The sequence below is a fragment of the Taudactylus pleione genome, unplaced genomic scaffold (genome assembly GCF_031769625.1).
Source record: "Taudactylus pleione unplaced genomic scaffold, aTauple2 ptg000522l, whole genome shotgun sequence".
NCBI lineage: Eukaryota > Metazoa > Chordata > Amphibia > Anura > Myobatrachidae > Taudactylus > Taudactylus pleione.
Window position 1 is genome coordinate 1,485,615 of NW_028284924.1, and position 27,052 is coordinate 1,512,666.

Sequence of the window (27,052 nt, forward strand, 5' to 3'; positions counted from 1 at the left end):
CTTGGACGCTCGCATAGCTGTGGGTGACCACCCACAGCTTATGCGAGCGTCCATGATGATGGTGGCGATGGTCAAGACCATCGCGACCATCGTGCTTGCGACGAGACCCTGCGGTAGGGTCTCGCTGCTGCAAGCCCAGGAGTGATTTTGGCTCTATCAGAGCCAAAATCACTCCCACTGACATCACTAGTGATGTCAGTGGGGCCGGACCCAGACGGTAGGCGTTCCCATGGGAACGCCTCCGTCTGGCAACCACGCCCCCGGCACGCCCACTAAAGGGGGCGTGCTGTCAGTCACCATCGACAGCACGCCCCCTTTAGTGCGAGAACCATTTCGGGTCTCGTGCATGCGCACAACGGAGCTCCCTCCGTCGTGCGCATGCGCATTTGGGTACCATCGACCCACTTGCGAGCGTCCTGCGCTCGCGAGCGGGTCTGAATGAGACTCAGTGTCCATTGTTCTGAAATCCCAACTGTCAGTGTGCTGTTGGTCTGGAACCCCAAGAGTCATTGTGCTATTATTCTGTTACCCTAAGTGTCAGTATGCTATTGTTCTGAAACCCCAAGTGTCAGGGTGCTATTGTTCTGGAACCCCAAGTGTCAGTGTGCCATTGTCCTGTCAGTTCTGGATCTCCAAGTGTCAGTATGATTTTGTTTTAGAACCCCAAGTGTCTGTGTGCTTTTGCCCCTAAAACCCAAGTGTTCTACCCAAAAGAATCAGGCCCTGATTCAGAGGCGGACGCTCTGACAGAGCTCTCGCTCTGAATCAGGGCCGTCCCTGCTCCTTTTTGGAGTGGCCTCCTGGCCGCTCGCATAGCTGTGGGTGACCACCCATAGCTATAGTGAGCGCCCAAAATGATGGTCATCGGGCTTGCGACGAGACCCTGCGGTAGGGTCTCGCTGCCGCAAGCCCTGGAGTGCTTTTGGCTCTATCAGAGCCAAAAGCACTCCCACTGACATCACTAGTGATGTCAGTGGGGCCGGCCCCAGATGGTAGGCGTTCCCATGGGAACGCCTCCGTCTGGGCAGCCACGCCCCCGGCACGCCCACCAAAGGGGGCGTGCTGTCAATTACCATCGACAGCACGCCCCCTTTGGTGCGAGACCCATAACGAGGGCTTGGCCGTCGTTATTCGGGTCTCTCGCATGCACACGTCGGAGCCGCCTCCGTCGTGCGCATGCGCACTTGGGCAAAATCCACCCGCTTGCGAGCGCTCAGCGCTCGCAAGCGGGTCTGAATCAGGCCCTCAGTTCCCAAGAGAATATATGAAAATGTCTCACAACTGGTGGACGCCAAAGACAGATTCTGTCCTATTTAGGGTCCAAACACAAAGGTATGGAACCTTTATCTATAGAGTAGCAGATCAGATAGTCAATATTCCTTATGTTTTGTTGCAGTTCAAACAAGTAGATGTTACATAGTACTTCTTTTACTATTGTTTTGATTAAATGATCTGAAACAGTGGATTCCCACTGAGATATAGTGCAGTCACTACTATAACTATGGGGTCAATCCAATTTAGGAGCAAATTGTGACTAGCGAGTTTGTTTCTTGAAATTCGCAGACTTAGGCCCTCATTCAGAGCCGTTCGCTATTTGCGTTCGTTCGTTCAAAAACAAGGGGTGGCTATGCAAATGATCCGTTCGCACATTGCAGTCTGTTCACACCTCTAAGTCTGAGCAAAACATACGCTCTTTTATTTCTTAAAAACGCCCCCTGGCCGCTCGCACCATACGTCATGTCCGCTATTTATTAGATTAATCGAGTACATCGAACAGGATATGAACTGCTCGCTATTCTTGTGGTTGGTTTTTTCAACCGCTATTTTGCGAGCAGTTCTTAGTTAAAAAAAACCAAGTGACGTGGTCAGTGACGCTGCTGTATTAATTATGCACACCCATAAAACGCCCGTTTTGACTGTTAAGCACGCCTGCGTTCGGATCTCCACTCCCCGTTTTCACGCACCTTTCCCTGTTACCACCCACATACGCCTCATTCTGTCACTCAAAGTAGCCGGCACTCGCTATATTGCGTACAAATTATTTTCGGCCGCACTGACTGGTTCGCGCATGCGTACTAAAAACCGTACGCATGCGCAGATGTGCGAACATCGCTCGGAACGAGCGTACTGCCGATAGCGAGTGGCTCTGAATGAGGGCCTTAGCACGAATGCGTGCTCCCGAGAATTCTCCAATCCAAAAATGCCTATTTGCGGTACTCGCAGCGGAGGTTTGCGAATTGACTGCCAAATGAGATGCGAGAGAAATGCATGGAAAAGTGGGGAGACCATCTTGGACCCCCCAAAATTTATAATTTTGTTAGCAGGACCGTATAGAAGGTTGTGTGTGAGCATTAGGAAGGTACTGTAGGTTTTTTAAATGGTGTCAAGTGGCTGAGTTGTGCTTTTTTTTTAAAAAAAAGGTAAATAGCAAACTATTTTCATTTAATCTCAAACGAATTAAACGAAAAATTTAAAAAATAGGAAAAAAGGTGATTTGGAAAGTACTTTGAGGGCACCTTGAAAAATAAAAAAAAATGCTAAAAAATATATATATTTTTCAATAAAAAAAATATTGTAATTAAATTTGGGGTGCCTAAACTAATGAAAAATTAAATTTTAGGGCAACTTCAGGACCATTTATTTTTTTTACCCCCAAAAAAGACATGTAATTATTGGACTAATTAAGCTAATTGGAAACTTCCAATTGCCTAATTAGTCATTGGGAGGGGGGGGGGTGTCCAAGGGCTTCAGCTCAGAGAAAACAGCACCTCGTAATTTGCACCTAATTGGATTGAGCCCTATTATGTAGTAAGCACTGCATATATTTAGCAGAAATGCATAAACTATAAACAAGAGGGAGCTATAAACCAAAACAAAAGAGACGCTGGTGTAATTGTATTATCTGTAGTATAGAGTTTAATAGTGCAGTAGTAATTTAAACTAAAAACTCACTTGATGACATACCTTTAATTTTGCACTTAGCCACTCACAAAGCTTGCATATATCAAATTCAGTACAATAATAATTATTATTAATTTTTGTACTGAATTTCAAATATGCAAGCTTTGTGTGCTGCTAAGTGCAAATTATTGTTATTACTATTATTATTAATAATAATAATAATAATAATGATAATAATAATATTATTATTATTTCATTAAAAGTCTGCTTCACGATTTAATATTACCCAAACAGGTTAACAAATTTAATTATCTTTTTATTATCCCAACCAGCAAAAGTGATTTTCTCTGATTGCAGAAGGGTTCTGTCAGTGTCTCAGGCAGTACAGAAATTAGGGGTCTTTTTATTAATATATGGTGATAAGGCTGATCGTTGAACACCTCTCATGCATGCACAGTAGACTTGGAAACTCAGGTAGATTTACTAAAGCTTCTAAAAATGAAAAGTGGTGGTGTTGCTCATAGCAACCAATCAGATTATATCTATAATTTCTCTATTGCATTCTAGACAATGATAGACAGAATCTGATTGCTATGGGTGACACCATCACTTTTCATTTTTACAAGCTCTAGAATACCCCTCAGATCCTGACTTTCAGCTCCACTTGATGGCTAGAAACAAAAAAATATTTGAAACACATTAAATTATATATCGGGTAAATTCTCTCACCAGCAGTGTTTGCCATCGGAGATAGCTACCACCAGCAGTGATCCACTGTCGACAATACCCATTCCAGATGGCCATAGGGCTTTTTGCCCTATAATAAATGTTGTATTCCCCCCCAGTATATTATAGATTGATTTGTGTTGAAGGACAGTGCAGTAAAGAGGAGCAAGATTTGTACCTTTCTGATATAACTGTGTAGCAATAATAAGGCACAGTGTAAGGGGAGCAGTACTATGTGGAACATAAGACCCGCACCTCTCCAACGTCTGAGTTTATGTTGAACAGTGATATTTTTGCAGCCAGTAAAGAGATATTGGGGTATCTCTCAGGTGCAGGTGTACTGAGAAGGATAGAAATGAAATATAGTGTACACTATGTTGAATTAAACACTCTAATCCTGGGTATACTGTATATTACTAACCTATTTTGGTCATATTGCATAAGGCATAAAAGTCTGAAATTTCCAGTTGCCAGGGTCCCCAGTAGGTATCCATGAGATTGCACTCTTGTCTATGTACAGTAAGATCCACTAGCTGATTCACCTTGGCTGGTACTATTCTAGCGTCAGGACTGCGATCGTGTAGACCCTGAAGATCTGCTATAGTGAGGGCCGAGCCGAGTAGAATAAAATGATTATTCTATCACTCTGCCCTTTGTACTATTCACTTTTCTTCTGCCACCACCTGTGGTAAATACACAAAGGGCCACAGGTCACCTGACACTCTATCACAATTGCACAAGCTCATAGACACAAACTATTTGACAGTTAGTTGGTTTACCCCTGCTTCTAGCAATACGTAATGATTCTAGGGTAACCTTGGTGATCTAATAGCTTCCTCAAAGGGGATACGTTGAGTATCCCAGTACAGGGGATGCCGGTGCTTGTCAGAATCCCGGCGCCAGCATCCCTAAGGTAAGTAGGGGAGTTGGGGTTACAGGTTAGGCACTAGAGGGAGGGTTAGGCACTAGGGGGGAGGGTTAGGTTTAGAGTGCAGGGAGGGGGAGGTTAAGTTCAGGCACCGGGGAGGGAGAGTTAGGGTAGGGAGAGGGGGAGGGTTAGGATACCTACCAACAGGTGTCAGTAAGCTAACCCTGTTGGGATGCCGGCATCTGGATTTTGACCGCCGGGATCCCCAGTGCCGGCATTCCGTACCTATCCCCCTCAAAGACTTGATTCTGGAACATATATGAAATAGACTAAGAAAGGGGCTTTATTAAATTCAGCGCAATGCTGAATAACCCTGGGAAGGAGCTCCCAGAGCTATTCAATTCACTGCGCTGTTTGGTCCAACAGTTGCCAGCTAATTTGGTAAGAGCCGGTTCTTGCAACTTAACATGGGTGTTTAGTTGCGAGGACCGGCATTCTCTGACTAAAATGCCAGGAAAACAGCAGCGTGGCTGGCACTTTTGTCGGATTTCTTCTAGCACCCTAAGGGGTGCGAGAAGAAATTCTTTAGTTGGGCCAAACAGCATGGCGAATTGAATATCTCTGAGAGCTCCATCCCAGGGCTGTGCAGCATCACGCTGAATTGAATCGAGCCATTTATTTACAAAAGGTACTACATTGCTTACTTATTGAAATGGAATATAGAAAAGGGTTACAGATTACATAGACAAACGCGTTGCAATTTCAAAATAAGAGGCATAAATTTACATAGAATTATACTCTGCTTATCCTGGTGGGGGGGCATGGCAGGTAATGCAGGTCCAGGCTTCAACTTAGAATTGACCCCCGCCCCCCACCCAAGTCTGCCACAGAGCAACATGCTCCCCTAGTGATTTAATGAGCAAGTATTCCTGATGACTGGCTGGCTTGCTAATTAACTCAGGATCAATACTAGGACTGCCCACATAAGTATTAACCTAAGCCAAAATAACTGTACAATATTTTCCCTGTGTGATAGCTACATGTAATATGGTATGTTTGCATTAATCTATATATTATTATTTTGAGTGTAAACATGCCGTGTGATTGTTAGATCCTTCATTTCTCCAAAACCATATGTCCTAGGTACTCTTAAATCACAACCGACCTGCACATAGACTTCAGGTATATTGATATGATTTTGAAGACTCCTAACTATTATAGAAATATAAATTTTATGTCAAAACCTAAAAACTATGGTCTTTGGTCTGTTCCTGTCTGCAGTCTAAATACACCTTTTGGTTAGACAGTTCTTTGTTTACTCCTGCTGTGTTAGGAGTAAGGCAGGCATCTCCACCTCATCTATATGTAGACATAAGGTGCGTACACACTGGGCGATCAGGAAAGACAGTACGATTACGACATCGTAATCGTACCGTCGTTCCTGATTCCCTGTAGTGTCTGCACTGAACGATCAGTCGTTCAGTGCAGGCACTGTCCATCATTCCTGAACGTGCCAATCTGTCGTTATCGGCAGATTGTGCTGCATGTTCAGGCGATGGACAGTGTCGGAAACGACCAGCGGGAGTGCGCATCGCTGGTAGTTTCTGACATAAAAGTGCACGATTTGTGCACGATTACTGAGCGATTGCACGATTACGATGTCGTAATCGTGCAGTCAATCAGTAATATCGCCCAGTGTGTACACACCTTTAGACAAAGGCTGTTAGTTTCCCAATCCTGTCCTGCTCATAGGACATCATAAGGCATCAAAGCTTATATTGATCTGTGTGGGCCAAATTTTAACACTACATCATAAGAATATAATAAAACCTAAAAAAAGGGCATTCAGATTACCTGCCCTCAATGACCTTACATATACAAAAACCAGTTCATATATACAGTTATTTGAGCAAATTATTATTAATGGAAATATTTTCTTCTCTACAATGCTCTAACATGCCTATAATCTTCACACCGGTGAAGCAATTTTTTTTTCAGCAATGATCTTTTGTTATTCAATTTATTTAATAATCAAATGAGCTAAAAGCTGTGCAGTACTGGCAAGTTGGGAATGATTCTCATGGTAGCATTCGCTCTAATGCCTGGTACACACTAGACGACCTGCAAACGATGCAGTGTCATCAACGATTTCCCTTGAACTCCCGGACAAACAATCTAGTGCATACACACTGTGCAATCTAACAGACAACCAAACGATTTATATCGTGCGTCGTATGGTGGTTAGATATATCGCCTGATCGTTCGGTAGTGCGTACACACTGCACGATCTGAGGGGAATCGTTAACGAAATTGACAGATCTTTCTGCATGTAGAGCAGCTCTGACGATGTGACGGATGAGGCTACGGGAGCACGCATAGTGCGTACACACGATTTGAATGATTTTTCGTTCTGATGTGTCGGTATCGGCCATATCGTTCAAAATATCGTCCAGTGTGTAGGGGCCTTTACAGTGTCCCAGGTACAACAACAGGGAACAAATCTGTTCAGATGCTAAATTCTTGTGTTTTGGAGCCCCAAATACAAACGACGGGACTATTGCACCTGGTATAGGTTTGGTTTTCTGGACGTTGAGATGATTTTGAACACTGTGATACAGTATTCAACTGCAGTACAGCACTATTAGACCTGTATAAAATGTACACGCTTCATCCGGTGATCAGGGCACTATGGCCCTCATTCAGAGCCGGACGCTCTGACCAGAGCGCTCGCTCTGAATCAGGGCCCTCCTCCATTAATATGGAGCGTCCTCCTGGACGCTCGTATAGCTGTGGGTCACCACCCACAGCATATACGAGCGTGCAACAAGATGGTCGCCATGGTCTTGACCATCGCGACCATCGGACTTGCGAGTGAAACCCTGTGGTCGGGTTTCTCAACCACAAGCCCTGGAGTAATTTTGGCTCTATCAGAGCCAAAATCACTCCCACTGACATCACTAGTGATGTCAGTGGGGCCGGCTTCAGACGGTAGGCGTTCCCATGGGAACACCTCCGTCTGGCAGGCACGCCCACCAAAGGGGGCGTGCTGTCAATCAACATCGACAGCACGCCCCCTTTGGTGCGTGACCTGGAGCGATGGAAAGTCCTTCGCTCGCTGGGTCTCGCGCATGCGCACGACGGAGCTCCCTCCGTTGTGCGCATGCGCAGTGGGGACCATCGACCCACTTGCGAGTGTACTGCCGCTCACGAGTGGGTCTGAATGACCCCCTATATACACTATTTAAACCATGAAGAGCCTATCATCGGGTAATCAGCAGCCTGATTCCGACTTGTACGCTTTTAGCATCGTCTTTGGACCCAGCAGCGATGCTAATGTTGCAGGAGGAGTCTTGTGTATAAAGATGCCTGCTGCCAGCTTCTGTGATCTGCTGCTGCAACAGCTTACACAGATCGGCTGATGGTGCGTACTGCGCATGCGTATGCTTCGCAGTGCGTGAGTTAGCATTGCGATAACTGGCGTCACTAAGGGGGGCGGCCCACACGGGGGGCACCATTCAAGGGGATGACACCATTTAGGTGTCACCCCGTAGGGTGGTGTCACCAAGAATCCAGAACGCGGAGAGAGGCAGGGGAGAGACTGTGGGCTGCCCGAGCAGCTGCTGGAGCGCTCGGTAAGCCCACTGTGTGCCGAGAACAGGGGGGTGGAGAGGGGGTGCTAACGCCCCCTAGATCGGCACACATAAGGGGCGTGGTTCCATGGAGCGATGCCACACCCCTTCCACTAAGCCACGTACCAGCGCACCTGCAGTGCGCAAAAGACCTCCGACCAACCGAGCTGCTGCATCGGGTGTCACCCACTGCGATCACCTACTCAGATACAAAGCCACTGTAGAGTGAGTGACGGGAGGTCAGCGTTTGGGGGTGGTGGTGGGGGAGTGGTTGGAGAAACGCAGACGTGCCTGTCTGTTTGAACACCGTTGCTTGGGCGTGCAAAGATTAGTCACTGCGATGACATACGCAGCTTGAGTACTCACTGCGTACAACGAGGCGAGCAATTTCTGAGTAAGGTCTGACCTGTTGTAATTGTGCATGAGGGGCCGACATTACTCGATGTTCCCGATATATACGCAGGACTGCTAGGTATTACGGATGTGAGATAGCGATAGTGGGCATCTCTATGCTGGCTGTGCGACGGCTGCAGACATTAACATATTTTCGCAGCAGATGTGCGTGCTTAATCGCAGCTGCGATTGCTTTTGCGATCTGTAATGATTCACTAAATAATTCTCTCTTCCATTAGCCTTTTGTTTGCCTTCCTGGTGTCTCACGTGCTACATTTCAGGTATATTAGTATGCAGCATATGACTATTCTGTAAGGTCCTGCTGACATTGGGCCTGATTCAGACCCACTCGCGAGCGGCTGTCCGCTCGCAAGTGGGTCGATGGTCTGCACTGAGCATGTGCACGACGGAGGGAGCTCCGTCGTGCGCATGCGCCAGACGCGACGAGCGAAGGACTTTCCTTCGCTCGTTGTGTCCGATCAAAGGGGGCGTGCTGTCAATGTTGATTGACAGCACGCCCCCTTTGGTGGGCGTGCCGGGGGCGTGCCTCCCTGACGGGGGCGTTCCCACGGGAACGCCTCCCGTCAGAAGCCGGCCCACTGACATCACTAGTGATGTCAGTGGGAGTGATTTTGGCTCTGATAGAGCCAAAATCACTCCGGAGCTTGCGGTTGAAAACCTCAACCGCAGGCTCCGGCTCGCAATTTCGATGGTCGCGATGGTCACGACCATCGCGGCCATCAAAATGCACGCTCGTATAGCCTGTGGGTGGTGACCCACAGCTATACGAGCGTCCAGGAGGACGCTCCATGAAAATGGAGCCCGGCCCTCATGCAGAGCGTGCGCTCTGCTCAGAGCGTACGGCTCTGAATGAGGGCCATTATCCCTAATAACACGCTCACCCATGATTTTCCTTCGTCAGTTCTGATACCATCGCCCCTGTACGCAACATCGCATTAGTGCGTGCACTCAGAGTAGCGCCATAGGGGTTTTCAGAATATTTTGCACATACGCAGTAGCAGTGTCGGCATTCCATCCGCCTCTGAATCAGGACCTTACTTAGTTTGGTCACTGAATTACTCTTACATTATCAAATTTCACAATTGTCCTGATTTCAGCGGATCAGTTCCCATTCGCAGCCCTTGAACGAGTGGCATTTGCACAAAATTGGATAGAGGTTTACTCCCAGGGGGCATTTCTGAGCGGATTGAGGTTTGGGCAGATTAGAGCCATGTTTATATGTTGAGAGGTATCTATTATATAGGGGTCTATTTACTAAGCAGTGTTAGGATTGGCTGGCACCTTATCACTTTTCACTCTCTCTTAACACTGCTTAGTAAATAGACCCCATAATCTCCTACAGCGGGTGTCTATCTGCAGAGAGCCCCCCTCCATCCCTCACTGTCTGGAAGACTTCCAGGTACAGCCTTACTTCCATTATCACCCCCCAGCGCTGTAAGCACAGGACTGTTCCTTCCTGTCAGCACCACTGGGGGGTGGCTGCAGGTGCTGATAGGAGAGACCGGTCCTGTTTTAACAGCAACCCCCCCCCCCTGCGACCAATGAGATGAAAGACGGAGGAGGGGGACAGAGATAAGAGAAACTGACAGTGGGGAAAAGGGGAGGCGGGGGCAGAGATGAGAGAAACTGACATTAGGGACAGAGATGGGGGCGTGAAGGGGAGAGACAGGAGAAATGGCGGGGTGAAAAGGAAAGATATGAGAGAAGGGGAGATGAGGGGGACAGAGATGAGACATAGAGGAGGGGGGTCATATAAGTGATAGCAATGAGAGATAATGAGGAGGACAGAGATGAGATATGAGATACAGGGAGACGGAGGGCAAAGGGGGACAGAAATGAGAGACAGAAAGACGGGGGGTGGAACAAAAACGAGAGGGTAAGACAGAGATGATGGGGTGGACAGAGATGAGAGACAGGGAGGGACAGAGATGAGAGACAGAAAGACGGGGGTGGGACAAAAACGAGAGGGTAAGCCAGAAATTATGGGGGGGGACAGATATGAGGGACAGGGAGGGACAGAGATGAGAGACAGAAAGACGGGGGTGGAACAAAAACGAGAGGGTAAGACAGAGATGATGGGGTGGACAGAGATGAGAGACGGGGGATGGACAGAGATGGGAAGACCCCCTGTAACGGGGTAATGGGGTCAGAAACGAGAGTCTGGGAGACAGGGAGGTGAGAGGAACAGAAATGAGAGACGGGGGAGGTGGGACAGAAGTGACAAACAGGAAGAAGGGGGCAATGAGGGGGGCAGGGATGAGAGACAGAGGAGAGAAAACCTTCAATGCCGGGCATGATAACTAGTTACCTGGCATATAACAGGCACAATATACAAGTACCTTATAAACACTCTAAGGCCTCTTTTAGATGTGGTGCAGACGTGACTCTAACCTCAAACAGTAGTGCTCTGAGACAGCTGCATTAATCATAAATGGCAGGCACGGCAGTATGGATAGATGTAATCATGCCTTAATATGTGAATGTGTCAGGTGCAGGCATAGGAATCACGTCTAATGGCAGGATATGAGCAACAGATAACCACAACATGCGTGTAATCCTGGGTGCAGATACACCCAATGGGAGATCCTACGTCATATGTAACTTTCGCTGTTCCCCCTCCATTCATAGACACCCAAGCTCTAATATTACCCATTTTGGGATAATCTGCTTGTCCCAGTTATTCCCTGATCAGTTGGAACCTACCTTTGCCTGGCAAGGAGAGTGGGCCTTAGGACCTGATACAGAGACGCTCGCCAGATACGATCGCTCGCATCCAGCGTATGCAAATTTGTTAAAGTGACGCCATGGGAAGCGCTCGCTCGCCAAGGCATGAGCACACCCACTTTGGCGGTGCGAGCAATCGCTCTGTGTATGCAGACACCCACTAGCGTATGTAGAGACGCCCACTAGCGCACGTCATCTCTAGGAAGTGTTTTAAAACATTGGTACATCAAGCACCATCGGATGCGATCGCAGCGCTTGTGGTTGTCTTACCCTACCGCAAGCACTGCGAGGACTTCAGTGTAAAAAACAGGCATGTGACATGTACTGTGATGCTGCCTGTTAATTGTGCACGCCTTAAAAACGGCGTTGAAACACCCAGGCACGCCTGCGTTCGCACCTTCACTCCCCCGTTATTAGTGTCCTGCCCGTTACCACCCACAAACGGCCTCTCCTGTCACTCATTTCACTGGGCTGTCTTTGCTGGGCGAGTGAGCGGGCTGCCATCGCACAGAGTAGTTTGCGCACGTGCAGAACGAAGCATGCGCGTACCATCAGGCCGCTTGCAAGCGCATAGCGCTTGCGAGCGGCTCTGAATCAGGTCCTTAGTCTCATATGTTACTATTCAGGTCTGTTTCCAGCCTAAGGGGCAATAGAGCAGAATAGAAATGCCTGGCTGGCTGACCACTGTAGATTACATTGTGCATGACATTGCCATATTAGACTTTCCTCTGATACGATGATGTCCATTCACATGCTGCGATTCTTATCCATGCTAATTTTGCGTAAGAAACACATTTAATTATTTCCGTGGTTTTGCAGCTGGAAGAAGGGGAGAATTTCGCAAAACAAGTAACAGACATGGGAGAAGAAGCAGGAGACTCACTTGCTAAAGGATATCTGGCCTTGGGACTGGTGTACAGCCTTCAAGCTAGCGATGGTGAGGTCTCTTCTCACTAACTTGTACCTACAGTAAGGTGAAAATGGACACGTAAAGGATTAATATGCCTAATATTGAAGTGTTTATACTTACATACATATCTCCTAATTAATGGGGTAATAATGATGAGTCAGATATAATTTGCTTTATCACAGTTCCCAGTAGATAAATATGGTGGAAATAACTGATATAATGTACATATTGTATAATGTGTTTACGATGCTATATGCAATATGTCTGACGCTACCAGAAAAGAAACAAAGCTGGCGCTTGGTGTCTGACACTATATCATTGCCTACCACGTTTTCCAATGCCAGATAATAAGTCGTTCAGATTGTTATCCGACATTCCAAGCATGTGCTGTAATTATTGGACTAACTACCTTGTATTGTCTGCAGAGTTGCATCCTATGGCGTGTATAATAGAGAATAATATGAGTCATTACCCTTTATGTTTTTAAATTTCAACTCCTCATACCTTTTATACAATGAGCCCCCACTATAATCGCTGTGCAGTCCTTCTATGTCCCGCCAACTAGTAAACTATCTACTAATCAGGCTTTAATATTTTTTATTTAGATAACTTCCCACCCTCCTGTGTACTATTTGCAGCAACACTATAATAATAATGTATGAATAATGAAAAATAAATATATTTTTAGTTAAAACTAGACCCTATTTTACAAAATAGATTTACAGAATTAATAAGAGTTGCAGACAAAAGAAAAGGTTACACACTTGTACCTAGACTGATTAATTCTAGATTGCTGATGCTTATAGAGCAAGTGATGGAGGTGTAATGTTATACTACTGTACATTCTATTATATTTTACCAGTGGTGACTCTCCCATATTATAGTCACAGATAGAGCCAGGCGACTTCTGACTCCGGAACGAAAGCCAACTATTTCTATAGAGACATCAGATTGTAAAAGCTCCAATATAACGGTAGGCGCTATACACTCCAATATTATATTAGAGTACAGGCCAAGTGTCATGCAAGCCCATTACCTGCTGGTCATAGTGGTTCATTGGTGAGAAGATATCACCATCCAGGCCTGATCAGCTTGCAGAATTTTGTACATTTATTTTTGGCAAAAAACATTTTTATTACCACAATCTCAGGGACTATTAATGGATGTCTACTGCCAACTAGGTTTGGCGCTACCCAGGAGCAGAGTGTAATGTACCAGTGGACTTTCCAAAGACCGTCCAAGGAGATCTAGGCTTCTCTGTGCTCAACGTGCAGGTTGCGGCCATCTGAGTGGGTACCTATGGTGACAGGCTGGTAACCGGAACCAATGCAGAAGAACAAGACGGACAAGGCACAGATCGAATACCGGAATCCATAGTACAGTGTCAGAACAGCACACGGGAAGCTAAGTCAGAAAATAAGACAAATCAGTACACGAGGAGAAGCATTCAGGAATCTGGAACAATAACTCCCGAGCACAGGAAGGTGAGCCTAAAGGTGCCCACACACATAGCGACATTTTACACGATTTGGCCGATTTCGACGAATCGTGACGACGAATCGGGTAAAAAAAGTACAAATCGTGAGTTTATACTCACGAGCACGATGCCGATGCGCGTCCCCGCTCGTCGTGTATCACATCTTCTGATCTGCCGTGCTGTAGGGCAGATTAGCCAATCTGGGATACAATGCATTGGCTGCAAGATAGATCTTTAGTCAGATTGGACATTTTTAACTCCAAATCGTGATCACGACGGCAAGGGAGCTCCCGTGAAAGTTCATGAGGAAATTGGCCATAAAATCGTATCGTGAGGACATCGGTATGTGTGTGGGCACCTTAACACTCTGGTACTGTGCTAGTGTCAGTGTGGGGTTTTTATAGCAGACAGGGTTTGAGTTCAGCACCAAGTGCCAAGTCAGTAGCTAGCTGATGACCGCACATAGGAGAGAGCGAGACACTGGGTACAGGAAGCATCAAAACTGTGTGCCCAGTCAACTCAGAGCAGGGTGCCGACTGAAGGAGACAGCTGAGTGTGGAAGCCAACACCAGTAAGTCAAGCCCGGACTCTGGCAGGGACCTATATAAATCCTGTTATTCTACATGTGAGGGTCCTCAAAGTCTCCAAATTGAATGACGTGTGCTTACAGAACAGAAAATACCTCAAGATCCCTCCATGGGTTAAACTTTAATGAACAAGTTTAGGCACTGTTGTGGCTGGTTGAGCATCAGTGTCTCCCTTGTCCCACCATTTACTCACAATGGAACAATCAATGTAGTAAAAAAGAAAAAAGAAAAGGGAAACCTGTACTCTATTTTCCTCTGTAACATTTCTCTTTATTGCAGTGATTTTGTTTGTTAATGTGTATGTTGTATTTAAATGATGTGTTGTAAACTCCAGCGGTAATTAAACCCCTGGGACGGAGTGAGGGCTTGGAGACAGTTCTACTATTGGAAACATAAAATATATTTTCCAGTCCCAAGTTAGACAAGACCTCGGGTAACCAGGTTATGTTGTAAAATATAAATATAACTCACTGCTTTCAGACTGAATTTACTACTTTATTGTGGTTTGTTTCTTTTTTTATAGCAATATGGTGGGATGTGCTGTTGTTTCATAATGGTGTTTACTGGTTTCACTGCCATGGTGGATTATATAATATTGACTACATTTCTCATTTTGGTAGTAAATTATTAAAAGGGAAAAAGCAATTCTAAACAAAATATATTTTCTAATTAAATATAGCATGGTGACATCATCAGTTCCATAAATAGATGTATTAGTCACTACAGCATTTAAATCCACCGCGGCATGTCGGAACACTTCCACTACCGCTACAGCACTGGAGGAGTGTCCATGGTGTCAGCAAGGTCCCACCCCTAAAGCATTTCGTCATATAAAATCAAATGTCCTGACTCACTGACTGACTGATCAGCTCTCAGCCCAAACCCCTGGAGGTAGAAACCAGAAAATTGGGGAGAATGTTCCATCCATGACCTAGATAACCACTATGAATGGATTTTTCAAAATTCGACTCCTAAGGGGGTGAAAAGGGCTAAAATGTTTCCTTCCCCTGTGCAGTGTTCTGCCTGACTGACTCATCGTGGCTGGAGCACAGTTGGCAGAGGTGTGGCTCCCCTGTTTGAATAGTGAGGGAAGGGAATGTGTTACTACAGAGGTGAGAGAGGTAAAGTGTAAAGTTGGGTACACATCTGCCCTCCCCAGTGGCCCCACACAGCACGATGTGCAAATATATCTGCCATCAGCTGTGCTACACCGACATAACGTCTGTACACACTGGTCGACGCACACAAGATATATCGCCCGTTCAGTTGAATGGCCGATATGTTGGCCAGTGTGTACCCAGCATTACAACAGCAGTGAGATCGGAATGTGTTACTATAGAGATGGGGGAGGAGAATGTGTTATTACACAGATGAGGGAGGGGAATGTGTTACTGTTACTATAGAGGTGAGGGAAGGGAATGTGTTACTACACAGGTATGGGAGGGGAATGTGTTGCTACACAGGTGAGGGAGGGGAATGTCAAATGTGTTACTACGGTGAGAGGGAAGGGAAGATGTAACAACACGGGTGAAGGGAGGGGGATATGTTTCTACAGTATGAGCAGGGGTAATGTGTTACTCCAGAGGTGAGGGAAGGGAGTAAGGGATTTTATTTCTACTTGGGTGTGGGAGGGGAATGTCGAATGTGTTACAACATGGATGAGGGAGGGAAATGTGTTACTACAGAGGTGAGGGAGTGAAATGTGTTAGTGCACAGGTGAGGGAGGGTAATGCCTTACTATAGCAGTGATATATTACTGTAGAAGTGAAGGATTAACGTGTTACTGGAGTGGTGATATGGAAATGGAAACAGTAAATATCTAAGGTCTACTCACTGACTCATCAACGCCCAGCCCAAACCCCTGGACCTAGAAACATGAAAATCGGGGAGTATATCCCTTCTATGACTTAGGTGCCCACTGAGCAGGAATGTTTTGAAATTCGAATCCTAAGGGTGTGAGAAGGGATAAAATGTTTCCCCTCCCTGTGCAATGTCCTGCCTGACTGATTCATCGTGGCTGCAGCACAGTTCAGTATTCAAACACCAACTGTCATCCCATCACTGGCAGTTTGTGTAGCTCCTCTATTTGAATAGTGAGGAAAGGTAATGTGTTATTATACAGGTATTGGAGGGGAATATGTTACAACACGAGCGTGGCAGGGGAATGTGTTACTACCAGAGGGGAGAGAGGAAAGTGTTACTCCAGAGGTGAGGAAGGGGAATTTGTTACTCCAGAGGTGAAGGAGGGGAATTTGTTACTCCAGAGGTGAGGGAGGAGAGTGTGTTGCTCCAGAGGTGAGGGAAGGGAATAAGTTACTACAGTTGTGAGTGAGAGTAATGTGAGATTGGGAGAGTGGCTGACTCAGAGAGGGGATTGAAAGAGGGGCTGACTCAGAGAGGGGATTGGGAGAGGAACTGACTCAGAAGATTGGGAGAGGAACTGACTCAGAAGATTGGGAGAGGGGCTGACTCAGTGGGGCTTGGGAGAGGGGCTAATTTAGAGCTCAGTTTTACGGATGGGTCTTGAGATTTGTAGCTTTGTGCAAGTTACATGGCCAGGCATATGTAACAATAAGCAACTACGTACAATACGTTTCTCAGTCACATCTCCACTTGCGGCTGAATGGGTGTAACTGGGCACTAACGGGGCAGACATAGGTTCATTGTCCGTACAGATCACTGTCACCAGGTATAGGACTGGTGTAAATGTTCCCTAATAGCGATGGTCGCTAATTTCACAAGTGGATGGATGGGGGCCGTGTAAGCGCATAGATGCATGCAACTCTACACAATGGCAAAGATCCACATTTTTTCAATGAGTGTGCCATGGCGGCTAGCTTGTGTGCGCCTCTGAGTTAGCCTAAGAGTGGGTAATTTTGGTAAGTAAAAAATATATATATTTATTTATATACTGGTTCGTTGTACATTGCATTACTCACAGATGAATGCTTAATTAGTTTCATCATAACCTCTAGGAGTAGATTTATCAATCCTTTTAGAGGAGAAGTGGAGCCAATCAGATTCTAGATCTCATTTTATAGAGTGCCTTAGTATTGATAGCTACAATCTGATTGGTTGCAATGGTCAACACCTCTGCTTGTCCTCTTTAGAAGGTTGGATAAATCGACCCCTTAATCTTTACTTCAACTAACGAGCATGTGTTACGTTTAGCTGATTTCAGAGAGAGATTTCTTTTTGTTACAGCCACGAAGAAAAGCACTCAGGATGATTGGAGTAAGAGAGCTGTCCGGACATTGCAAAGGTAAAATCATATGTCCTGGAGCTGAACATAATCATAGAATGATGTCATAATATTGGACTCTGCAATGCAATCCGTATTGAATAGCAGAAAATAAAAGTGCAGTGTTCTGTTATCGCAGGCCTGGCTGGCCAGTCATAATGATGACATGGGCAGAGGTCACTAGATACAGTATGTTGGGAAGAATTTCTGTGATAATGAAGATGCCCAGCTTAGGCTGTACATTATTACAAAGCATGATATGGAAGCAGAGCATGCCACGTTAGCAGTTTTATGTTTCGTTTTCTGAGCCGGTAGCAATAATTTAGGAATCAGTAGCAAACTTAGATTTTCAGTCAAATCTATTAGTGCACAGGTGTGCCTACAGTATATCACCATATAGCACATACATTGCAGCACGGCCATATTTGTGGATGGGGTGTGGTATGAAAAGTCGACATTTAGGATGTCAACATGTTCTGAATGTCAACATGAATGTCAGTTCGGCATAAAATGTCGACATTTACAAATTTCAACATGTTTATAATGTCGTTATTTAACATGTCGACTCCATAAAGTTGACATATTTTTTTGAATAGTTTAGCCTAATTGTAAACCTAACACTAAGCGTAAAATAACTCTTATCGTCAGCATTGAGAGCATGGTGATATTCTAGTGTTGACGTTCTGACAGGATACCCTTCGGTGTCATGCAGTGATACATGCAGGGTTTCAGATAAAAGGAGAAAAAACAAAAGGATTCATCAGATTTGTTTGAAAACGTTTGAATGATGACACCCACAGGAATGGTGGGACATTATTCGGAATAGCGCCAAGGGCGTAATTACCGTAGCTGCTGGGGGTGCAGGTGCTATGGGGCCCATCCTCTTCTGTCCAAGTTACTTGTGTTAAATACATTTCTCACCACTGAGTGGTACATAGGGGCCCTTACAAAGTTTTGCCATAGGGTCTGTAAAGGCCTAGTTACGCCCCTGAATAGCGCTACATAATGGGAGTGATTTACTAACATAATTGCAAACTTGCACAATGTAGTGACCCAGAGACAGTTCAGACACTGAAAAAAGGATGCAGCTGTCACCAGGCCACAAGTATTGGGATCCTATCACATACCCTTCTGCATTCACTGATTGTCAGTATACTGTGACTGTACTCCTCTCCTCCCCTTGTTGCTGTTCATTCTGATTCACCATGGACTGGATACCGGTAAAGTACGTACAGGCAGTATCAGCACTAATTGGCTACAGGTCTGTGTTTGGTTGCTGGCGGTTACCGGAATGGAAGAGTCTGTTGTTGTGCTATAGCCTTTTGGTGCACATGTTACCTTTAAATCTATATCTAGATCAATTCACCTGTAAGTCTGAATGAATTAACTGCTTCTCCAGCAGAAATGCCGACATACACAGTGATGGCAGGAGGTGAATGGAGGCTATCAGCAGCAGGAGTGTTATAATATATTGGTCAGTAGTATACATGTATTATGAGGGGTTGTTGTGGTCTGATTGTACTGGAGGAGGAAGCACCATATGTTGGAGAATGTATATGATGCATAAGCTCCAGAAGTGAGTAGACTATAAATAGCTGTACTGTATTATACATTGGATTGTGGTAATTTGTATAGTGGCCATAATATACTGTATATCAACATATTGTGTTGGTCAGAAAGCTAGTGGAGTTCCAGAGTCTGTTATTTGATGGGGTCCTATAACAGTTGCACATTGACACTTGTGGTCCCAGCGGATAAGGGTTGGTCTCGCTGCTGTCATTTGGAGGGGAGGCAGGTATTAGACCGGCGTACTGAATGTCGACGGTCTAAATACTGATGCCTAAAGCCCAACATGGGACTTAAGATAGGGTGCGGGAAAGGTGGATTAGGATTAGGCACCCCCGGGAGCACTTAGGGTTAGGCACCACCCCAGGGGTTTTAGTTTTTTTTTTGGGGGGGAGCGGAGGATTAGAATACTTACCAGCCCCAGTCGGTATATCCTCCTGTCGGGTTTGTGCAGTCGGTATTTCAATCCCATTCCGGTAAGGAGGAGCACTCACACTTTACACCACAGCCAGGGTACCTCTACTATACCTAAACAAGAGCACCCCCCACACACAATGTAACCAAATTTTGTTTGTTTCCACAGAGCACATGAAATAGATCCAGAGGACCCTCAGATTACTCTTTATTTAGCACTTCAGCTGGGCCTTGTAAGACAGGTGAGTGTTTCAAATAAGCCTGTAAAATGGCCGCCCGATATATTCACCATCAGTGCTGACTAATCTCATCTCTCCACACAAGAGGCTAAAATTAGCCAATGATCGCCCATTGCCACATGACTACGTTAGGACAGTGAATTGGGCCATCCATTGAACTGGATTGGCACAGAAGTGACACAAACAGCCGGCCCTGAAAAGAAACAGAGCCGACTAGGTGCAAGGTGTGACCCGGTCACTTAGCTCAAGACAGGAATGACTGGTCCTGTGCATTGTGGACGCCCATGCATGTAATCACTGTCAGATAATATATTTTCACAGTACTTCCTGTGCGTTGATCTGTCTTGATTGCACTAGGTGTGACCTGCTTAACTTCACTGATGTCATGCAAATAGCATAGATTTGCTGTAACATAGAGAGGGTTACCGTGCATAACAGCATGGTTTAGACCTCTGTAGCCAGACTACAGTTTGCTAAGTGTCGTTTGAACTAAGAATCATTTTCTTTCAATAACTATTGGTGATATAAAAGTTTTGCTTCCCTTGGTAGCATATTTACAACATAAATACAGATGTGTCCACATACATCTATCCTCCGTGGGCTACAAGTCGCGTTACACATAACGTGTGAGCGCCATGTGACTCGGTGGCACCAAGCGTCTTTTCGTGTGACTTTTTCCCTTCAAGGGCGTCTTTTTCTCAAAGCGATATGATTGGAACGCACGAGTAGCTTCTGCTGATTAAAATGATATGCGGCATGCCTATATTCTGTGTGCGACTGCGGGTGTATCACGTTACGGCTGTGACGCTGTAACTGTTTCACCGTCGCACACAGAATACAGGCATGCTGCATATCATTTTATTCAGGAGAAGCTGCTTGTGCGTTCTATTCGCATTTGAAGGGAAAAAGATGCTCGCTGCTACCAAGTCACACCGCAGCACATCTGTATCTTATCATTTTAAGTCTGTTTCAAACGGGAAAACAGTTGAATAGGAAAAAATAAACTATTGTCATTTTACCCTTTACTTTTTGTATTCTTCGTTAATTATTTTTTAGAAACTAGAGGGGCAATTCAACAGGCGCCGGCATTGTGCAAAAAGCCTGTCTAATTGGGCGCGATAAATGTGATAATTATTGGGCACCTAAACCAATTGAATTGCTACATTGGGCACCCATTAATTATCGCCGCACCCAAATTGAATCGCCCCCTAGGAGCTCCGCCATACTGGCATCATTGATATATTCAGTGTTACCTGGATTTAAAGTGCACCCGTTGTAAGTCTGCCGATATCTGGTTTTCCAACTCTTTGAAAATATTTATGTAAAAATACCACCCACCCGATTGTCAGGTGTATTTATGCATCATTGTGCTAACATTATTATAACTATTCTTCTGGTTATTGAAGTAAAAAGATTTAGGGATGAATGTACAGTGCATCCGGAAAGTATATACAATGCTTCACTTTTTCCACATCTTGTTATGTTACAGCGTTATTCCAAAATGGAATAATTAAATTTTTGTCCTCAAAATTCTACACACAATACACCATAATGACAACACGTAAAAAGTTTTTTTGAGATTTTTGCAAATTTAATTAAAACAAAACACTAGGGGGCGTGGCTTGGCAGCCATTTGAGAAAGCTGGGCTTCCCTGCAGCTCCCGAGGAATATACTGCTGTCCGGCTGCTGGTGACACTCTAGGGGGCCATAAATGATGCACCACTGCCTATAATAACCCCCTCAGACTATTCTGTGTGTCCGGTGCCGTGGTCGCGGAATCGGGGAGTCGCTGGACGCTCCCGCGGATTGCGGCCTGGTCCTTCCACAGAAGCCGGGGCCTCGATTTATGGCCTGAAGTCCGGAGGTGTGGCCGCGGCTAGATTTCGGCGCTTGATCGCCTGTATACGGGAGCGTGGTCCCCCCTGCCTTCTCTGCTGTCACTCTCCCTGACTGTCCTGCCGGAGGGAGAGAGGTTGTTGCCGCCTGCTGTCCGGCTGTCAGCGCCGTTGGGACTCACCGCCCGGAGGTGTGTGGTAAGAGCTGTATATATCCACACACTCTTATAACCTGCCTGACTGAGGATGTTAATCTGCCCTTTCTGACCCAGATTACTCTTCTTGCCATCATACTCCGCTCCACGGCCCACTAGCTGCCTGGACTGTGAAGTAATTAAGGAACATAACTTACCAGCCCTCAGCAGGGAGCCATTTTCTAATTAAGTTTCTGATGGTACAAGCCGGATGCAGCTGCAATTATAGATCCATCTATATATATAACTGCAATAATCTACAATCATCTATAACACTCATTATTTTTTTTTTTTTTTTTTTTTTTTTTACTTACTATAATCTAGTGAGTGTTAACTGATTATAATCTATTGGAGAATCTCATTTTCATCTCCTACAAGGTGGAATTACAGCGCCATCTAATGCTGCTTTCATATATTGCCTTATAGATGGATATACCATTAGCCGACTTTCTTCTTTTTATCTAGTCATGACTCTCCAGATGTTTTTTCTTCTATAAATCATGCTGTGACCTGCGATTGCTCCAGAGAATTCATTGCACTGTTCGGCTAGCATTCGCCAATGTTCCCCTCCCTCATCTTTGGAAATCTCGGCACACTTGTTGATTGAATAATCCGTTTTTGTCATTTCAATATGTCACAAAAAAGTCGCAAAAACTCTGCCGCTCCTAAGCCTAGCATACTCAGAGCATGGGAAAAATCTGGTTCTCTGACTCGACAAACGCCGATTGCAGACATTGTTTCCGACGTTGAGGAAGATACCTCTGCGGATGCCGTTCTGACAACTAAAGACATTATAGCTATTGTTACTAAAACTATCCAGTCAGAAATGAGGTCGGTGCTCACAGAATTTAAAACTGAATTAGCAGATCTTGGCTCCCGCACAGATGTTCTGGAACAGAAGATGGACGAAGTCTGTCAGTACCAAAGCGTAGTGGAGCAAGAGCTGCTGATCTGCACTGATTTTGATACGTATAAAGATCACCTGGAGGACTTAGAGAACCGGAACCGACGGAACAATATCCGAATCCGCAACATTCCTGAAGACATAACGGCAGATACTCTTCCTGGGTTCTTGGAAGGACTTTTTTTTCATTTGCTTCCAGATATATCAAAAGATATGCTCCACTTGGATAGGGCGCATAGGGCATTGCGGCCGAAACCCCCTCTGAATCAACCCCCGAGGGATGTTATCTTAAGATTTCATTATTATAAAACAAAAGACCGGTTCATGCATTCTGTCCGTGGCTTATCTACAATCTCCTATTCAGAGTATCAACTTCAAGTGTTCCAAGACCTAGCTCCGTCTACTCTTAAGAAACGCCGGGACCTTATCAATATAACCAAAACATTGCGAAATCATTCTATTCGATATAAATGGGGTTTTCCTTTTCAACTCCAAATCACAAGGAATGGAGGCACATATATTGTTAAAACCCCTACACAAGGCTACGAGCTTCTAAAAACTTTCGGTCTTATCGATGATCTTCCTGAATCCATCCGTAAACAAATTGCCTCACCACAGCAAAGCCCTTCAGTACCATCCCCCAATTGGTCTCAGGCCTAACTGATGTTGTTTATTTCAAATTGGCATCGTGTCAATATCCTATTTTTGTGTTTTTTAAATGCTTTCTTCTTAGGAGAAGTCACTGTTAGTTAAATTGGTATCATCCCGGGTTATTCATTCTTCTGAAAGTATAATGTCTGTATGTTTATTGTTGTTAATAAGATGTCATAGTTCATCTGTTATGTTAGCTAAATTTTAGGATGGTTCGGGTTCTCAAGTAGAACCATCCTTTCCTAAGTTGGAACGTTAATGAGTACCCTTCTATCGTATCTACAGTGATTCTACATTTATTATTATGTTTTTTATTGTTATTTTTTGTTCACGATGTCTACAGTATTCTCCTTATGTCTGTTACCTCTAACACTTTCTCTGGACAAATGGTCACAGCTTCTATACTGTCCTAGTACACATGTACTATACATCTTTAGTTCTTCTACTTTTTATTTTCTTTCTTTGTCATGCCCCCCGCCAAAGGGAAGGTATTTGTAATGCCTTCTCTTTCAAATTTAGGCCTGTCCTTTGTGTTGGTCAAGGTCTTTTCTTTTCTACTACCTTGGTAGTTCCTGATCTCTTTCCTTTCTCCCCTAATCTGTCCTCTTTTTTTCCCTGGATCTCTAACCAGTCAATATGTCCAATTCATATACTACGGAATTATCTAGATACATATCCACCATGAAGTTAAAGGTTCTTACGTTAAATGTCAACGGGTTAAATTCCCCCACTAAAAGGGCCATGGCCATCCAGTTTTTCCATCGTCGTAGACCAGATGTTGTTTTCTTGCAGGAGACGCATCTTAAAGCCCCTCATCCATCTCTAGCAAGCAAAATATACTCACAGGTTTACTATTCGAATATGTCAGCTAAGCGTAGAGGCACGGCAATTATGCTACATAGGGACTTCCCTATCAATATAGACAAAGTGATATCTGATGATCAGGGCCGGTATATCATCATATCAGGGACGTATAGTAACTCACCGATTGTTTTAGCATCGGTATATGCCCCGGCAATGCAGCAGGCATCCCTATTTACTAGCCTCTTCAATCATATATCCCAACTCCCACAGGGCCTCATTATAATTGGGGGGGATCTTAACACCATCTCAAATCACATTCTAGACAGATCTCGTCCCGTCTCAATCTATTCCACTCAAGCTAAACTCACCAAACGACTGCATTCTTACATGTCACTTAACGATCTTTATGACGCATGGAGAACTCTTTATCCCTCAGCTAGAGGTTATACACATTATTCCCCGCCACATAATATTCATACACGAATCGATTATTTTTTAGTTGACCGGGCATCCACCCAAAGGCTCTTGGGGGCACAGACCTTACCTATCCCTTGGTCAGATCATTTAGCTATCGAGATGGAGCTTTTGGTTACAAGCCCGACACCCTTGACCCGTTGTTGGCGCTTAAATGAGTCTTTATTAATGAAACAGGCTCATATAGCACAAATTACATCTGCTTTAAAAGATTTTTACGCCACTAATCTCACTCCGGATATCTCCCCCTCAATACTTTGGGAAGCCCATAAGTCCACACTGCGGGGTTTTTTCATCAGCCTATCTTCTGCTCAGAGAAAGGCGGAACTCACGCGTATAAATGAACTGGAATCTTTATTATCCTCCCTCACGCAGCTCCATCAACGTTTTCCCAAAAAACGCACGTATCTAAAAATTTTATCTGTAAAGGGTCAGCTATCTCAGATTCTCTCTAAAAAAGCGGCGAATGCATTATTGTGGACACGCCAGAGATTTTATGAGAAATCTAACAAGGCAGACACATTATTGGCCCGCCAACTAAGAGCCAAACGTACTCGTAACAGGATTATCTCCTTAAGAGACTCGAACGGCTCACTAACTCATGACCCCAAGGCTATGGCTAATCTATTTCGGGAATACTATTCATCTTTATATAACCTCCCACCTGTAGACATAAATACCCCCCACACTCTTAATGGAATACGCCAATATTTGGAATCTTGTCAATTACCTAAACTCTCTGAATCACATATTGCCTTACTTAATGCCCCTATCACTGAAGAGGAGATTATAGCAGCTATAAAGCATCTACGTAGGTCAGCTGCCCCTGGTCCTGATGGATTTTCCGCTCTCTATTATAGAAAATTTACTATAACCCTACTTCCTATGCTTAAGCTACTATTTAATTCTTTGTTGGAGGGTAAATCGCTTGATGCGGCCACCACCAGGGCCAATATAGTTGTCATTCCTAAGCCTGATCGAGACCCCCTGGAGTTGAAAAATTATAGACCAATCTCACTTCTGAATGTAGACCTGAAGTTATTGGCTAAGATCCTAGCTATTCGGTTAGCCCCAATTTTACCCCACCTAGTTCATTCGGACCAGGTGGGCTTTATCTCCAATAGACAGGCCTCAGACAATACGAGACGTCTGATTGATCTAATACAAATTGCTCAGGGCAGATCAGACCCGACCCTGGTGGTGGCTCTCGATGCTGAGAAGGCCTTCGACCGTGTGGCTTGGCCCTTTATTCAGCAAACTTTGCTTAACATGGGGTTCTCGGGTGCGTTTTTTAATGGATTATTCTCATTATATCATAATCCATCAGCTTCCGTTTTAGTTAATGGCCTTTCTTCCGACCCTTTTCCCATCTATAACGGCACCCGTCAGGGTTGCCCCCTTTCCCCTCTTATATTTGCGTTGGTGATGGAACCCCTAGCCTCAAAGATTAGATCGAGTTTGAATATCTCTGGTATTCGAGTTGGCAATACTGACCACAAGATCGCTTTATACGCTGATGATGTGATTCTAACTTTAACTGACCCCCATTCATCCCTCCCAAATCTTTTTTTCGAGATAGATAAATATAGCACACTCTCTAATTTTAAAATTAATACAGATAAGACGGAGATCTTAGACTTACAGACCCCCCCTGCTGACCTTCGCATTCTTCAAGCTGCATTCCCTGTCCGCTGGCAAACGGATAAGATAAAATACTTAGGGGTTTATTTAACTAAGACGTATTCCTCCTTATACGCAGCCAATTTTCCTAGACTATTGGCCTCCATTAAGTCCGACCTTCATACATGGAATAGATCTATAATCTCTTGGATAGGACGTATGGCTTCAATTAAAATGAACATTCTTCCTCGGCTGCTATATATGTGGCAGACTCTCCCGATACATATTCCAATCACAATCCTGAAAAATATTCAAGTAGAGATCTCACATTATATATGGGCTGGGAGACGACCCAGAGTAAAGATGCGCTTGTTACAAAGACCTCGTAGTGATGGAGGGCTGGGTATTCCTGATCTAATCAAATATTATCGGGCAACCCACTTAGTCTCGTGTGTTCTCTGGCACGCTCCGCCTAGCCAGAGAGTTTGGACATCTATCGAAGCCGGAGCATTATCTGTTTATTCTCCCTATTCTTTCCTTTGGTGCCCTGCCCTTTCACGATCACCTAAGCTAAACATACTTTCCACTGTTCGATTTACGATTTCGATTTGGAACCAATGCTCCCGTCTCTATAATATTCGCTCATCTCATCCCTTAATGGTCCCTCAATGGAACAATCCTGAATTTGTCCCAGGTACACAATATAAATCCTTTCGCCAATGGACTAAATCTGATATCTTATTTTTATTTGATTTAGCTCCCTTGCAGACTTTCCCGGAATTTGTTGAATTGCAATCTCAATTCTCCCTACCCAATAACGTTTTTTTTCAGTACCTCCAATTACGCCATTTTTTTCATTCCCAGACGCAAACC

General features: G+C 44.8%; 1 protein-coding gene across 1 annotated transcript in view; it reads left to right on the top strand.

Annotated features, from left to right (window-relative positions):
• The window catches only part of TTC7A (tetratricopeptide repeat domain 7A), a 472,360-nt gene that overhangs the window by 239,194 nt on the left and 206,114 nt on the right, over positions 1-27,052 (top strand). The window contains exons 12-14 of the mRNA XM_088450682.1: positions 12,082-12,199; positions 17,441-17,498; positions 19,627-19,699. Of these exons, the coding sequence (XP_088306808.1) occupies positions 12,082-12,199; positions 17,441-17,498; positions 19,627-19,699 (249 nt within the window). The remainder of the gene's footprint in view (positions 1-12,081; positions 12,200-17,440; positions 17,499-19,626; positions 19,700-27,052) is intronic.